This window comes from Natator depressus, chromosome 1, assembly GCF_965152275.1.
Source record: "Natator depressus isolate rNatDep1 chromosome 1, rNatDep2.hap1, whole genome shotgun sequence".
Lineage (NCBI taxonomy): Eukaryota > Metazoa > Chordata > Testudines > Cheloniidae > Natator > Natator depressus.
The window spans coordinates 141634296-141651836 of NC_134234.1; the positions used below are offsets into that span (position 1 = coordinate 141634296).

A 17541-nucleotide genomic window follows, 5' to 3' on the forward strand; every position below is an offset into this window, starting at 1 on the left:
TCACCAAAGGCTCTTAAGCAAAGTAAGCTGTCATGGGATAAGAGGGAAGGTCCTTTCATGGACTGGTAACTGGCTAAAAGATAGGAAACAAAGGGTAGGAATAAATGGTCAGTTTTCAGAGTGGAGAGAGGTAAATAGTGGTGTTCCCCCAGGGATCTGTACTGGGACCAGGCCTATTCAACATATTCATAAATGATCTGGAAAAAGGGATAAACAGTGAGGTGGCAAAATTTGCAAATGACACAAAATAGCTCAAGATAGTTAAGTCCCAGGCAGCCTGCAAAGAGCTACAAAAGAATCTCACAAAACGGCGTGTCTGGGCAACAAAATGGCAGACGAAATTAAATGTTGATAGATGCAAAATAATTCACATTAGAAAACATAATCCCAACTATACATATAAAATGATGGGGTCTAAATTATCTGTTACTACTCAAAAAAGAGATCTTGAAGTCATTGTGAATAGTTCTCTGAAAACATCCTCTCAATGTGCAGCGGCAGTCTGAAAAGTGAACAGAATGTTGGGAATCATTCAGAAAGGGATAGATAAGACAGAAAATATCACATTACCTCTATATAAATTCATGATATGCCCACATCTTGAATACTGCATGCAGATTAGAATTGGAAAAGGTTCAGAATAGGGCAACAAAAATTATTAGGGGTATGGAACAGCTTCCATATGAGGAGCGATTAATAAGACTAGGACTTTTCAGCTTGGAAAAGAGATAACTAAGGGGGGATATGATGGAGGAGTATAAAATCATGACTAGTGTGGAGAAAGTAAATAAGGAAGTGTTATTTACTCCTTCTCATAATATAAGAACTAGGGGTCACCAAATTAAATTAATAGGCAGCAGGTTTAAAACAAACAAAAGGAAGTATTTTTTCACACAATGCACAGTCAACCTGTGGAACTCCTTGCCAGAGGATGTTGTGAAGGCCAAGACTATAACAGGGTTCAAAAAAGAGCTTGATAAGTTCATGGAGGATAGGTCCATAATGGCTATTAGCCAGGATGGGCAGGGACGGTGTCCCTAGACTCTGTTTGCCAGAAGCTGGGAATGGGCGACAGGGGATGGACCACTTGATGATTACCTGTTCTGTTCATTCCTTCTGGGGCACCTGGCATTGGCCACCGTCAGAAGACAGGATACTGGGCTAAATGGACCCAGTATGGCCATTCTTCTGTTCTTATGATTTTCAGCTTTAACAGGAGTTATGTGTAAATCCAGCTGATAAGTTTTGGCCTCTGGTAAGAATGTTGTGTTTTTGTTTTTTTCTCCTCAGATATGCAGAATTACAGTGGGTAAATTTAAAATGTTTAGTCTACTTACTCTTCTACATCCTTGGGAGGCTGCACAGGAGGCGACCAATCAGAGAGGGGCTGGGCTGGCCCATATAAGAAGGGCTGCAGAGCAGTTTTGGTCACTCCCTGGAGCTTGAGGAGGGAGGTGGACTGGCTGCCTTGCAGGTTGAAGGCAGTAAGCACCCTGGATAGAGCAGTGCTGCAGGCAGAGATCCAGGGATATAAAGGCAGCTGCTGGTGGCCACAGGGATCTGCAGGCTGAGGCCCTGTGGCAAGGGCAAAGAGGGTGCTGTGGCCGTGGGGAAGTGGCCCAGGGAAATCTACTGAGGAGTAAGAGGGGGTGCCACAAGCAGTGGCCATCTACAGGATCCCTGGGCCGGGACCCGGAGTAGTGGGCAGGCATGAGTCCTTCCCCTGCCCCCACTTGCCACTGAGGAAGTGGCTAGACTAAGGGACTGTAACATTCCCCTGGAAGCAGGGAGTACAGAGTGCAGTGGCACAGCTGGAGGGCTCTGTCACGAAGACAATGCCCTGGTCCTGGGAGTGATGTGGGTCCCTGGAGCAGAAGTGACTGTGATGAGATGCCACCAGAAGAGGGAGCCCTGGCTAGTAGAGCTGATCCCCAGAACATCCAGCAGGGGGTGCCTCAATGGTGAGTCCCATCTCATCAGAATCCTCTTTACTGTGTTCTCCCCAAGTTGGCCTCTTTATTATCCTCCCTTTTCCCTGAATTCTCACTTGGAAAAAAGGTCTTTTTCCTGTCTCACTCCCTTTGTGTCATTTCACTTTTTTCTCTGCTCCCTGCCTTTTTCTTTTCCTCAGCTTAATGCTGTACACACGTTTGTTTCCTCTTGCAGCTACACCTTTCCTCTTCCCTCAGACGCTTCTCCTTTCTGATTAACCTTTCTATCTTTCCCATTCTTATTGCCTCCTCCTGTTTTCTCCCTACGACCCATCTCTTCCTGAGCCCCACTCATCATGCCCTAGCACTGGGCTGCAGGCCTAAAGGGGAACTGCTTCACTGAGTGTCATGCCTGGCCACTTTGCTACAAATAGGAAGTCCCTGTGCAACTGAAAGACAAACAACTGGGGCTCTGAGCTCCAAAGCTGCTGCTGCAGTGCAGCAGAAAGGCAGGTCACGGCTCAGGATAACCATATCTCCCATGACTCAGGTGAAATGTGGAGAAAACCATGTTTCTTGGAAAACTCACCGGGAAGATGGGGATGCTTCCTCAAAGCAGGGTAACAGGCAGCTTTTTGGGGCCCCCTGTAAAACCATCAGCTGGGATCCTCCCCACCATCTGAAAGGTCCATGATCGAGAGTATTACCTACCCTAAACTCCTCTGCCATGATACCAGATTAGAGGGGAACAGGTGAAGTGTTTAACACTCGTGTTTGTATTATGTAGAAAAATAGTGGATCAACATTTCCATTTAGACAGGCGGAGGGAGGAACTTGTAATGTGGCCATCCAGGATCTCAATAAAGGGAAAGGCTCTCTGATTCCCGAGGGCTGTAATTCCTGTCAGCCATCATGAATCAGCTCATACCCCACACCATTTGGAACTGGAGAATGGGCGCCAAACATCACACTATCATTGTGGGGGGCCCTGATGCTATAGTATTGCCTGCACTGCTGGCCTTGACTGTCATTGTAATGTCAGAAAGGAAAACGTGATTTCTCACCACTATAGGTCCTCAGGCAGAGTACATATATACACTCATAAGCTGTGGTGCTGTCAGAGGAGATATATCACAGCTGTGATGCAGAGGCCATGAAGTGTGTTTCAAAATGTGAGGAAAACACTCATTTTAGCCAGTATCCCATATGATTTCAGTATCCAAATAACCTGTGTGTTGAAATTTGCTGAGTCACCTCTTATGTCCAAATCTCACTCCCCAGCATTTTTATACCTGTTCAGAAAGTAACCCTGTACATTTAACAACTACATTAAAGTGTGTGGGCTGTATCGTTAAGAAACCATAAATATCCTTTCGTTATACCTCCCTGAGCCCCAAGGCAGCACACGCTGCTCCTCCTTCTCCCAAATGAAGAGTGTTGTTGTAATAGTGATAGTGTTATAATAGTGTAATAGCCTTTCACAACTGAAAGGCTGTGTCAGTGGAAGCTGCTCTTAGTCCTGTTAATGCCGCTGTCGGCAAAGTCTTGATTAATTGGACGTCTCACCTGGTGTTCCCAGGCGGGCCTGAGTGATGGTTAGTTTCTCATGCGGGGCTTGGCACTGACAGCTTATTTCATCGGCAAATGGAGCAGGTGCAATCAGAGTCTGGAAGGCAATGGAGGGGTAGAGACAGAAAAAAAAAATTACATGAGCAAATATCTAGTTCATTCTTCAACTAGGAAGACAAACCTGAATCATTTCATTGTATGTCAGCAAGTCCTAACTGTGCATAATGATGGCTTGTTTCCTTTTTGAAATCACTCATGAGCTCACCCAATTTATACAAAAAGTGCCAATTAACCACCGAAGAGACTATGGTGTTTATAAAACACCTTGCAAACTAAACCTTGGTCTTAGTCAAGAAGCTCTAATGTTTTGGAAATGGTTCAGGAAAATAAACAATCTATCCACACACTGAATTCAGGTCTCTCTGGCTACAGGCCCAGAGTGTAAGAAACTTAGTTCTTGGACTGTTGATTGTATGAGCTTTCTCTTTCCCTGGGCTATGTCTTGTGTACTGAGGAAATCCAAAACAATCAGCTGGCACAGTAGCTTGTCTGCTGGAGAACTCAATCAGGGTGAGTAGGGTTCCATTTTCCTTAGCATCTTTCCTGCAATTTTCAGATAAAAATCTATTTTTTGCTATTTATCATTTGTGAGCACGGGATGGTTGTACTCAGATCAGTGTCCAAATGCCCAGGAGATAAAACACTCACATATATACTAGAAGTAACTGAAAAACTGATTAGACCCTAGGATTTTGGAAGACAGTGACTGACCATCTCCTCACTAGCTTTTGAGTGGATTGGGCACAAACTCCACCCACTGACAGAAATTAGATATAAACTACCTGTGTTGAATTTTTCATCAAGCAAGGATCCTTGATACTTCATTTTATTATTTATAAAGGGCATAGAAAGCCAGGGCTGGACTAAGATAGGAAATCCCAGTGAAATTCTGACTGACTTATCTGGAATTTCTTTCATTATTATTTTTTGTATTGAAGTCATACTTAGATACCCTGAGATCAGAGCCCCATTTTATTAGATGGGGCTATATATACATATAATAAGAGAGAGTGCCTGAAGAGTTTATTCTTGAAAAGTACAAGAAAGACAAAGGGTGGGAGAAATGAGGTGGTATATCCCTATTTTACAGATAGGAACCTCCTGATGCAGCGAGAGATTAAATGTTTTGTCAGGAAGTTATCAGCAATTATAACCTCTGGTATTATATGCCTTGCACCTTGTGATTTGATATGGGGGGGAAATACCATTTGCTTGTTAGTTTTGAAATCTCCATTAGTTGAAAGTAGTAATCAATTAACAATAAAAAGGTTTTCTCCTTTGTCAAAAGCAAATACATCCCCTATTACTCTTTGGGATTTCATGGCCTTGCATCATCTGTCTTGTTTTTTTGTTCTTTGGAAGAGACTGAATGGAGCACACTAAGTTGTCCTATCTGTTATTTGAGCACTCATCATTGGCCATAACAAAGTATTTCTTGCCCTTTATTTACATTTTTCAATACTTAGAAGACTGCTGTGTCATTTAGTGGGCATTTCTCGGCAATGCTAGAACACTGTATCTGTCTCCTTTTACCAAAAATTGCCCACTTATCTCATTTATTTTCTTGGAATGGCTGATATGATTTCAAGTTGATGACTAACTTTGCTCTTAATTTAGGCCATTCCTGTAAATATTTATTTTTTCTTGATGATGAATCTCCCTACTTGACAGGCACTTGCAATGGGACCCTTTGTTTCTTGAGCTGAGAGGGTGGTTTCCACTGTTACATAAAAGTGAACTCTAGATTTGTTTGTAGCTTATCTTGGTTGGGATTCACCACCAATATTGCTTTTATAAAACTCTCATCACTCCTACAGATTTAAAAAATCTCATGTATTGCAGTGAAGCAGCCCTACTTTCACTGATGCCTTCATCATGTTAAATGCAACTGCCAAAATTAAAAATAAAATATGGGAAAATCAAACTTTCTGTTTGGGTTCTGTGGAAGGGAATCCTGTTCAACTAGCTGCCTACATAGCACACTGCACACTCGTTTCTTTATTTTCTAATCACTGTCTTTTTGCTTCTGTCTCCGTGATTGTTGAGTGCTAAACTGCCTTTTTATCTCCAAGCAATGTCAAGTTACACAACATCCCACACAGGCTGCTTCATGCTGGGATAAAGAGGAAGGCAGGAATTTTAAAACAATAATGGCCATGGTCTGAGGCCTGCAACTGGTAATCACATCCTAGCTAGGTACAGGCTGTTTCCTGGAAGATTATTTGAAGAAAATAGGTCTGGTTTGCAGCAAGAGATTTTTTATTTCTTTATTTATTTTTTGCTAGTCAGAGTAAATCTTTTACCCATATACATGTCTTTTTCAATACTAAGCAGCTTTTTCTCTCAGCCCCTACTAAAGCCAAGGACATCCTGTTTTAGCTTCCCACTAGCCTGGGTCTTGTTAGAAAAGGTCTTGCCAATTCTTTTCTTACCATGTGCCCTCGACCTTCAGACATTAAAACGGACAGTAATTAGGGACAAGAGACTAAAATCAGGAATACGTCAAGGAGGAACACGCATTCAGAAATGCATAAAAATGTGCTTCTAGATGAAACAGAATACAAAGAAGACTCTCAATTGGTACCTGAGGCTGTGTCATTGAATCTAGACTAGGAAAAATTGTCGCTGAACCGAGTCACTTTTGAAAATGGAACTTGGCCATCCAAGTTACTTAGCCCTTGAACGCTGAGAGGAGCAAATTGGAATGCCTAAATACCTTTAAAAATCTGGGCATAAGTGCCCAATTTAGCCCTTGGCTATAGTAATTGTAAAAACAATATGAAATCATCCTGACAACACTGAAATTCCCGCCCCGTTCTAACCAGCTTGAAAACTGTTTCAGCTAAACTGGAGCCATAGTATAGACCAGGCTTGGGTGGCCTGAACTGTTTTTATTGAATTGGTTTCAAAATCACCTTAAACCAATTCAACAAAATCAGTGGTTTTGAAATCAGGTGAGTATAAATGGTTCAGGCCACCCAACCCTATAGCTCCAATTAGTTTTTAAAATGGTTAGAATTTGTGAGGAAATCTCCCTGGTGTAGACAAGCCATCTCCCTTTAGCCTGAAGATCCCTGTGTACCAGCTGAGCAGTGGATCTAATTTTGCATGCTGTCTCCCGGCCTATCAAATTTGGGTGTGGAGGATCTGGCATGATGATTGGTTTGAGATCCACATTACCACTGCACCTGGTTTCTGTCCATTCAGATAAGTAATTTCTAAGGCAGTGTTTCCCAAACTTGTTCCGCCGCTTGTGCAGGGAAAGCCCCTGGTGGGCCTGGCCGGATTGTTTACCTGCCGTGTCCACAGGGTTGGCCGATCACGGCTCTCACTGGCCGCAGTTTGCTGCTCCAGGCCAATTGGGACTGCAGGAAGTGGCGCGGGCCGAGGGACATACTGGCCGCCGCTTCCCGCAGCCCCCATTGGCCAGGCACAGCGAACCGCGGCCAGTGGGAGCCGCGATCAGCTGAACCTGCGGATGCAGCAGGTAAACAAACCGGCTGGGCCCACCAGGGGCTTTCCCTGCACAAGCGGCGTCCCAAGTTTGGGAAACACTACTCTAAGATACCCATGTGTTCTTGGCTCAAATCACTAGCTGTGGCTGACAACACAGATCAGATTATTTAGTTTCTTTTTATTTGAGTGTACAAAGAATGTTGCAATAACAGGGCTTGCTTGCTTGCTATGTCCCCCCCAAGGAAATATCTCTCTCCATCCATTTGCCAGCATATTATATTTCAAAGAGATTTGCCAACCAGGACACTGAAGGTAACTCTTTTCTCCCCATTTATCCACCTGTGCCAGTGACTTCAGAAAAACACTGAGCCAGAGAAAATGTAAACAAATAATATTTTAGTTCAAAAACAAGAGTACTAATGAACAGTGTGGTTAATTCTGCCATGGTGGCATCTACCTGGATATAGTTATCCAGGAACTGCCTTCTGTTTCTGGTGCAGTTCCCATGCCTGAAATTTGCAGCGAGAGGGTTGCAGAATATAGCCTGGCTCCTTATTTTTCTTTCATCTGTCTCTTCATGTTTTATGCCTTGATTGTTAAACCCTAGCTGATTTACTGCTGAAAAGGACACAGGTGAACAGAGACAATTTGGAGGCAATAATTTATAGAAAATTTTGGAACTGACTTCCTCATTTCCCCCCTCCCCCAAAGAGAATAGTTTTTATAAAGGGTTTGAGTTACCTTCATCTGACTCTATGTGCTAGCGAAGAATTCAAATGTCTCCAAAGGGGAGGAAAAATCATCAGAACTCTTGCCAGGAGAAGCCCCCAGTCCGGATTACTTCCTTAAACTAGTAAGAATAGACCTGTAGGCCCAGCTTTCCCCTTCTTGCCAGGGAAACTCTCCTAGAAAGTTTCCCTGATCTCAGATTATGAGGCGTTTGCTGAGATTTCTCCAATTCTCTAAATAAACTCATTCAATACAGTGAAACTGCTAGAGCTATACAAGGAGGAATTTGGCTTGTGGATTCTAAATCAGATGGCTGTCCAACAATTATTAAAGGCATACTGTCTAAATATATTTTACAAAGTGCCGTTACTTGTAACCCCTACAATTTCTGTAACTTTAGGAGAATGGGGTGGGGAACTGATGTAAGGAGCTCTCTCCCCTTCCATCTATTGAGACAGAAGACCTGAGGAGCAGATTGTATTTGCACAGATGCACCTACTTTGTGTAGGTGATCAGCGGAGAGACCTACTTTAAAAAATGGTCAATTTTGGCTGCTTTGGGTTAAAATGTACTTTAATTTTGGGTGCAGAGGTAATGAAATGTTGATCCTTACTGTATAATGAAAGGGCAGCAGAACTGTCCTTAGCCTGCCCTAACTGATGGGGGTTACCCTAAGTTTACCTCATTTGCTAAGCAGGGGATAGGATGCCAAACCCAAGTGAAAGTCAGAGGGCGTGGAGACAGGGGTTTCTACCTAGTGGTGTGACCTCTTTTTAAGGAGTCCTAGATATCATTTGATCCTCCCTCTCCAGTGTTTAAAAATAGACTCCATTGAGAGTCCTTATTTCTGCTCAGTAATCACTACCGCTGAAATCATTCAGCAGGTCTAGGGGCCTGAACATTAGACCTGGTTTGTGGACAGTGTCGTGGTGAAAAGCAACACAGCGGATTCAGCACCGAGTGAGGTTCCCCACTACCCAGTGAAATCACTAAGAAGTGGGCTAAATGGTGGTTTGCATTCTAGCATTGTGGCTAGAGGCAGTGAGCAGTGTAAGTGGCAAGCGGAAGCAGCAGTTAGGAGTGGCAGGGATGACAGCGGCAGGGGTCACCCGTGGCAGCGCAGGCATCGCTCGACCATTCCCCTCCCTTCAGGGGTGGGAGGTGAAGCTGTATCAATGCACCGCTGGATTCTGGGACTTTGCTGACTACACACAACAAACCGTGAGTGGGTGCAGTGGAGGGAAAGGGGAGTGGCATGTTAATGGCCATTTGTCCATTGGACTTTCACGCTGCACGGTGGAAAACTGAGGCAAAGGACACTGCCCAAGATACCGTGGAGGCAGGTGTTTACTTGTAGTTTGCATGCTTTTGAATCACTGTGGTGTTTTTCCAAAGTAATACTGTGTTCCCTCTCTCGTAATAAGTTTTCTTTTGTTGTGCACATCCTCAGTGCTTGTGAGCAGGGAAGTCTTGCCTCTTAGTGTATGTCTACCCAGCATTTCAAAACCCACAGCTGTGAGTCTTAGAGCCTAGGTCTACAAATTCAGGTTTGTGCTACGGCATTAAAAAAAGCTGTATAGGCATTTGAGCTTGGCCTCTGAGGCCCAGAGAGGTGGATAGATTTCAGAGCTCCAGCCCCAGCTGCAATGTCTACAGTGCTGTTTTTAGTGCCATAATGTGAGCCCTGTGAGCCTGAGCCAGTAGTTCTGGCCTCTGAGCCTCATTCCTGCGGATTTTAAAACGCAGTGTAGACATTCCCCTGGATGCCTCTACGGGGGGTGATTAGTTTTCCCAGTTTTCTGAGTGGGGATTCAAGCTGGTTCTGGTTTATATTGTTAAGAGGAACATTATAAAAATGTTAAGAGGAACTGTAGATCTTGAACTCGGCCCTTTTTGCTGCCACCACCACCTTGGAGGTTTTCAGTTGGTTTACTTGATATGTTTGACAGCTCTTAGTGTACAGTCGGTTTCATTATATCCCTTAGAACAGGGGTGGGTTGGTTTTGTTTGTGTGGGTCTTTCACACAGCAACAAGGGAGAAAAAACATTTTTGAAAATAGGAAAATGTTGTTGTAAAACCACAGAATTAGCAGGAGGATTCAGGGACAATACTTTACACTACTTTTATCTCATTTTTTAACTCCCTGCATTTCATGTTGACAGTCTCTTAAAAGCAGAGAGAGACTTTAGACCAGTTCCAAACTGAACACTGATTTCAATGGAACTAATCCCATGCATATGGACTACTCATGTAAGGACTTGTAGCACTGGACCCATAGTTTGCAAACAGTGACTACAAATCAGGAAACATGAAAATCTGAGGGGAAAATTTAAAGCAGTTTTCAACCAACATGTTTGTTAAGAATAAAATACTACCAAAAATCTTATAAGTAACTGAAGAATGAGAAATATACACATGCTGGGTCTATAAAACATTAGGCCTAAAATATGAGCATTCCTTGCAGATGAAGAATCTCTTAAGGCAGCGGTTCTCAAACTTTAGCAACCCAAGGACCCCCACTTTGATTTAAAATTTTTCATGGACCCCCAACTTAACTGCCCCTTTATCTCTGTGTACCTCCAGGTAAAGATTCTGCAAGTGGAATTTAGTTAAAAGTTCTGTTGATGATGCATGAACCAAAAGATAATCCAGCTCATCTCACAGATTTCTATTGACTCTGCAGTGCCAATATGAATAAAGAGTAATTCAGAATAATCTATTTATATTTTTAATAATATTTTTAAAAAATTCATCCAATTTGCAAACAATCCAGACAGCCTTTTTCCCAAGTACTATCTGGGTTCATCCTCCATAAAGTCATGTTATGCATTACTAATCTTTGTGTAATAATTATTGACTGACTAATAATCACAAGATGCAAGTATAAGTTTCAGAAAGAAAGGAACAATGCAGAAAATTCTTCCCATCATTTTACAAAAGCACATGGTGATATGTATAGATTCATAGCTTTTTAGGCCAAAAGAGATCATTATGATCTAGTCTAACCTGCATTTCAAGAAGTGGTTTCTGCATCAAGCCCATAGGCTCTAGCTCAAACAGAAGTTATCTTTTAGAAAGTATGATATATTTTAGAGGTATGTTGGGTCCCAAACTCAAACAAAGTACAAGTGAAAGAACCAAATATGTACCAAACATCAGGTACACAAGATGGAAACAGGCACAGTTCTGCAATTCAACACTGCCTCGGTACAGACAAGTATTTCATGGGAGTTAGTCACCAACACAGAGCCACAAAAGAACAACCCGAGAACAATTCTTTCATCAACCTAGCAGCACCTACTTCTGGTCTTAGGTTGGCTTACTTACATCACACGGGGCATGAAGTTTTTCATGGCCTTGATCAATGTAGTTAAGCCGACCTAACTTTATAGTGTAGACCAACCCTTAGTTTTGGCAAATCTTTGTATATATAGCTGGCTGTGTTGGTGGTTTCTATATATGTATTTCTGACAAATGTGAATAGTTCTTAGCTCCTTCCTATGGGTTTTTTCTGCTTTAGTATTTTTTATGTAGTAAATGCCTTGCTTTTGTTGTCTAGTTACAATAGCCTTTTTACTCATCTTCCTTTAGGCTGTGATATAGACATTCACAATAACTGAAAAAAATATTGTTCGAGAAATAGACAATGTTCAACTGAAACAGCAAGTTCCAAATAGCATAACGCACATACATGTGAGCAAGAAATACAATACATTCTATAGTACATAATATTCGCACCAGTTCTCCTATGCTGTGTGTGACTCTTGTAATGACATCTCAGTAGTTCTATATATCTGATAAATGATGCAACATCTTGTTGCCAACATAATTTAGATATGTAGCAATGGTGTGACTCTTAGTGAAGTGAAAGGCAAATCACACTCTAATTTTTGGTGGTGATGTGCTGCAGGCAAAGAAAAAATATTTTAAAAGTGTGCCAAAGAAAGTCATGGACATACAAAGGAAGGCCAGATTGGACACCCTTTTTAAATATTTGGTCCAAAACAGCCAGAATTCATGAATACTAGTTTCGGGTCCAAATACAGTACACAACTTGTGCAGGGCTAAGATCACCTACATTTAGTCAAACCACGTCTCTTTTAAGCTTCAGACACAGCCTTATTACTCAGTCATCTGCTCTAATGCTCCTTTTCCATGACAGCTGTACCCCAGCATAGATCCAAATTGAAGAAGCGCTGACGGCAGGCTCCCTAAATCACACCACATTGTGGAAAAACAAAAGCATGGCTGGTTTTGTAACTATAATAAAGCCTTTTATATCTATAATGTTACTAACTATAAAAGTTAAAATCATATGCATTTGTTGAGGAGTTTACTTGTGTGAACTGGTAAGAATATCTGAAATACTTCTAGAGCTGTTATGTATGAATCATCCTGAATCACTGTTTAAATATCAGATCAAACAAAAAGGAAAAAAAGTCAGAGATCAAAATATTGAAAGTCAAGGCCAATACAATTTTTAGATATAGCTTCTTCAAATTTCATACTTAGTCGCATCAGTGGGGAATAATCTCTACAGCCATTATAGCTCTAGTTTAAACCATTATTATAGCTTCACCGAGTGAGACTAATATATATTAATCTTTCTCATCTACTCTTAACTGAAATGTTAGCATTTTTCAAAACTCCTGAATAATTTCACCAACACAACTAGCATATTTTAAAAAAAATACTGTAAAAATTATTAAAGCCCCTAAGATTAAAATTTTCAAAAGTTTCTAAGTGACTTGAGAACCTAAGTCCTCTTTTCTAAAGGAACTGAAGGCATTTAGGAACCTAAATCTCATTGAAAGTTAATGGGACTTAGGCTCCCAAGTCATGTAGGTGCTTTTGAAAATTTTACTCCTAGAGACTTATTTTGGAAGGAAGAGACATACAGTATGAGTAAAGAAAACTCCCACTGCACTTCAGTGAAAGGTCAAACCAAGTGGTAGTCCTTCAGGATTGTTTTCAGGTAAGTTTCTATGTGTATTGTTTTTTAACTTCAGAACTGTAATTATAAATTGCCATTGCTTCTTTTTGTTATAGACACTGTCTGGGATTGTCTCCAACCCCACCCGTGAGCATGTGCATTGTCGTTATTATTTAATATTTAGGTTGTGGTAATTCCCACTGGGTGATAGATGCTTTCCAAACCCGAATAAAGACACAGGCCCTGTTCCTGCAAGGAGCCAGGAGCTATCCACAGGGAATTAATTGCAGAATCAAGCCCAAGACTGCATCATCATAAACAAACTAAATAAATAGGTTCAAACTGCTGCATCTTCCAAATTAACTCCCTCCCTCCCCCTTTGATCTTCTCTATTCCACATGCCTCTGCTTCCTAGCTAAACTAAGGGCTTGCCTATGCTGTGGATTTTTAGCCACCTGAGGCTAAAGGTCACTGAAGGTGTGTGAAGAACGGAGCTATTAATTGGCAGGCAGATGCATGAAAATAGGGAACACAGAGTAGGAGAATTAGAGGGAAGGATGGAGCAGGGAGTATCTACTTCAATATGAATTATTAGTGGAGCCTCTGACTGACTTTTTTTTTAGTTCAAAAATCCCAGACAGCATCTGCAAAAAAAAGAAAGTCATGGCAATTTAAAAAACAGTCCTACCTATAGGAAAACCTCATATTTCAATACACATTGAAACTTACCTGAAAACTGACTTCATTATCTCCTGCTTTCTTCATTCACTGAAGGACACAGAAGTTTCCTTTAGTCCTACTGTGACACTTCCTGCCAAGATGGCAGCCTCCATGACATAAAGTCAGAGGGATTGACTGACTGAAAAAGAAATATTTACATTGTGACAGATATTAATTAAAATATTTGCTGTTTTGGGGCATCAAATAAACAATTCTTTTTTTAATTAAAAAGCCAATAACAGTAAATATCTACAATACAAAATATCTATTTATGAAGTCTACTAACTCCAATTCCTTCTGTGAAAATATGTATTGACCTATGAAAGTTTCATTATTAATTAGTGGACACTTTCTTCAACCATTTCATGTTATTTGATCTAATTTTGAATTATATGTATATTTAGATTTAAACAGTAGTTTTTTTTAAAAACCTGCCTATACAAAGAGTTCTGGGTGCCCTGACTATTCATTACTCTCACACCAACATAATGACCACCCAGCAGCATGAAAAAAATAATTTGAAAATAACACAAACTCAGCTCACTAATATTACATAATCGCCTGATAGCAAATTAAAATACGATGTAATAAAATTATAGTAAAGTTCTTTTAATTAGGACTCCCCAGTGGACAGCCTTGTATCCCGGTTAAGTGGCTGTCCTAGTTAATGGTACAACCCAACTCCCATTGACATCTTAGGAGTTGGTTCAGCAACTAAGAGAAGAGGCTATTTAAAAAATCTGAAAAGACTTAAAATGAAATCCAGTACTGTACTGAATAAGAATAATGGACTAGATCCTCAGCTGATGCAGTGGCATAAGTTCCATAGTTTTCAATGGAGCTATGCTGACTTACACCAGATAAGGATCTGGTCGCATATACACTACTTTCCATGTTTAGTTGATCTTTATTAGTTCTTTTAATCTTTATCATTTTTGTACATACAGAACAAAGCTTAGAAATTCAAGCCTTTTATTACTCTAAGTTCCATTTAACCCTTCTGGGCATTGGCTATCAATACTTCCTCTTTAAGACACACTTTTGCCAAAAGAGTTCTGATTAAGCAGCAGTCAGGACCATTCACTATCATGTGGATAGTGGATTGTATTCTTAAGTATTCAGAACTATTCACTATTAGGTGGACTATATTGTATTCTTAAATATTCTGACTTCTCCTCTATTTCAACATTGGCACATTTATTTCAGCAAGTATGGAGGTAAGGTAGATATGCAGTCCCACAATCTCATCTTGGAAGTATGAGTTTTCCATAAATCTTTATTCCAAGTGTCTCTATTGTCATTACTGATTTATTAATACTCATGAAGCTCTAAAACAGATCATTATGAGTTCCTGTTTTGCTCATGTACTCTGGTTACCACCTTCATTTCCATAGGAATTCTACTGGAATGACATACTGTAAATACCTGCTTCACACTGACATTTCTTCCTTTAAATTCTTTTTATGTGACAGGATAGAAGGGATATAATGTATTCAAAAGGGTTGTATTATGTGTAAGAAAAACCTTAACAAACAGCATGAGTAAACACAGTGCAGTACAAACATTTTTTTAAAAAAACCCACCCAAAGCCTTTCCATTTATAAATTAACAGGTTTTTTTTTAAAAGTTGTTAGTTCATTATAAGAAGAGCTAGTGGAAAATGGTAATTTAGGCCAACTCCAGCAACTGTTGCTATTTGTCAGAACAGTATAATATTTGAAATATAGTGTTAAATGTAATTATTGAAGTTGGATTTTTTAAAATTGTTTTAATTAAGGTTGTGATTTAATTCTGGTGGTAAATGATCTCATTTCCAGTTCTAAACTATTGCATAAGTCATACAGTGTCATACCTTATTGATATCCATTTCTTGGGCTTCTTTCATATATATCATCATTATCTGGGCCTTGTGGTAACACATATAGGGAAAGGTTAACAATTACCCTTGTCAAGAATAATAAACCAGACAGCCTTATATGCGGAACAACAATAAAAACATTCCAAATGTAAGAAAGATTAGCATATGAAAATACACAGCTCTAGGATGTTTGCACTTAGGATGCAGCACCCCGAATGGAGCCTGTCCTTGTTTGACTGTGAAGTGACCTGGTCTGCCTGAATGAGCCTTTTGTCACCTTCAGTCAAAGACTAACAATTTGTTTAATTATTACACACCTTCCCCGCCCCACAAAGTCCCATTTCTCCACACTGCACCTTCAAACAGCACTCTTTTAATCAATTGGCAAGCTCCCCTCTCAGATATAAAGGATGGGTGGCATTTACCATAATTTAGAGTGCTAAATTCCATTAGAAGCCTGTCCTCCAAAGTTCTTCATGACTATAGAAAAGCAGCAAGTAACACTTCATTATCTTGTCTTATTTGTTAAAAAGCTGAATCCTGCCTGATGCAGAATGAACCTGCAGAACGCTGGGAGTGAAACTGAATAGTGATGGTGGAAGAGGGTTGAATTCAATACATCAGACATACAGGGATAAAGGAATGCTCTACCGTATGTGCAGCCGGCTTCTCTGAATACACTGTTGTCATACACTAATTAAGACCTGCAGCTCTTCTTTTAATGCAGCTTTCCCGAGTCACATGCTTTCCATACCCTGAAGTGAAATCATGGACCCGTACACTGGCAATCTCATTAGAACCTTTTAGAAATGTGGGTGATCTTGCCATATCATTCCGTCCCCCGGCCCCTCATGCATCCTTAATTCACTGTCTTTTATTTAGGGATATGGCAATTCTGCTTATCTGTCATTTTATTTCCCAAAGTCAGCACAAAGACAAAGAACAGGCAAGGATACAATGAACAGCCTTGCTGTAAATCTGAACCTAAAAAGGCTAAAGAAAAATGCCATTTTTACATTTTCTGACAGGTTTTGTTATAGAAAGAGACCTGCCATAACAGAATATTAACCTCTTCTTCACAGACAAAAACACAATAATCCTATATCATCTGTATTTTTTCCACAGCTGGTACAATAGTTTTTTGTAATCCAAGTTCTCCCAGTGCAGACCCTAAACACAATCAACTGAGATAGATTAGGCTGCAGCTGAATTCATATTTACATGTTAAATCTTTGAACAATTGATTCCTTTACATTCTAATAAGGCAAAGAGCTCTTGGGTGACAAATACATGCATCCTTTGTCTTTACTTACCAACCGAGGCTGAGGGCATGTGTGTTCTATCTCCTCCATGGTTTCTGAAAGAAGCTCATTAGAAAGGGATTTTGGGATACCTGTTTCTGACTCAGCATCGGTGGTGAGCACTGGCATGGCCAGTGAATGTTTGTTTTTCTCCGCGATGCCCTCTCTGCTGTTCTCTTCGCAGACAGATAATGTTTTTCTTTGTCATGTAATTCCCTCCCGGACCCCCTCACCTTTCTTCTCTCTCCCTTCCCTTGAGGAATTAAAGGTTTTTCTTTCAAGGAGAAGTGAAGAGGAAGGCCTCAGTTTATCACTATAACAACCAGCCAGCAACAGAGCAGCTGGTGTGGGATACAGTATTCTCATTTGCATGATGTCTTCTGGTTGGTTACTGTCACCATAGTACCACTCCATCTGATTTATGTGCTGTATTGATATTAGATGATACACACAGCACCAGAACTTATGGGAGGAGGGGTTGTTTAGCACTATAAGACTTTGTTAATGTGAACAAACACAGTTGCACTCTACATATCAGACAACCCCCCCCTTCCCAAGATACATATTAAAATTCTCTCAAATTATACCCCCATCTGGCATGATTAATAGAGAAAGGTACTCATTTTTTGCATGTAACCAAGCTTTAATTAGTATTTCACTCTGTTGGAGATTTATAGACAAAAACTGAGGACCACGTTTTTATATATGGGGGACTAAGATGCATGTGCAAAAAAAGTGTGCATTTATTGCACATACAAAACCCATACTTGCAGGCACAATTATAAATTGTTACATACAGATACCAGATATGCATATAAAAGCTTATTCTAGAGTCTAGGTGATTCCTTAAGTCCTGGCTGAGACACAATGGTAAGGGGATGTAGTGAAGCTTGCATTGCTACTGTCCATGCACAGGGTGTAAGACTGGGAGTCAGCCAACTGGCCTGACTCTGCGATTAGCCTCCTATGTGACAGGGACAAGT

The 17541-nt window shown here is 40.6% G+C and overlaps 1 protein-coding gene across 3 annotated transcripts in view; it reads right to left on the reverse strand.

Moving 5' to 3' along the window:
* The window catches only part of PCYT1B (phosphate cytidylyltransferase 1B, choline), a 44775-nt gene extending 27955 nt beyond the window's left edge, over window positions 1–16820 (reverse strand). The window contains exons 1-2 of one of the 3 annotated variants that reach the window (XM_074968312.1): window positions 16571–16820; window positions 3498–3597 (exon numbers count right to left, since the gene is read on the reverse strand). In XM_074968312.1, coding sequence (XP_074824413.1) covers window positions 3498–3597; window positions 16571–16687 — 217 coding nt within the window. In that variant the 5' untranslated portion in view covers window positions 16688–16820. Of the gene's footprint in view, window positions 1–3497; window positions 3598–13408; window positions 13497–16570 lie in introns of those variants that run through there. The other 2 variants (XM_074968330.1, XM_074968321.1) reach the window with 2 other exon arrangements.
* Between the last annotated feature and the right edge of the window lie 721 nt (window positions 16821–17541).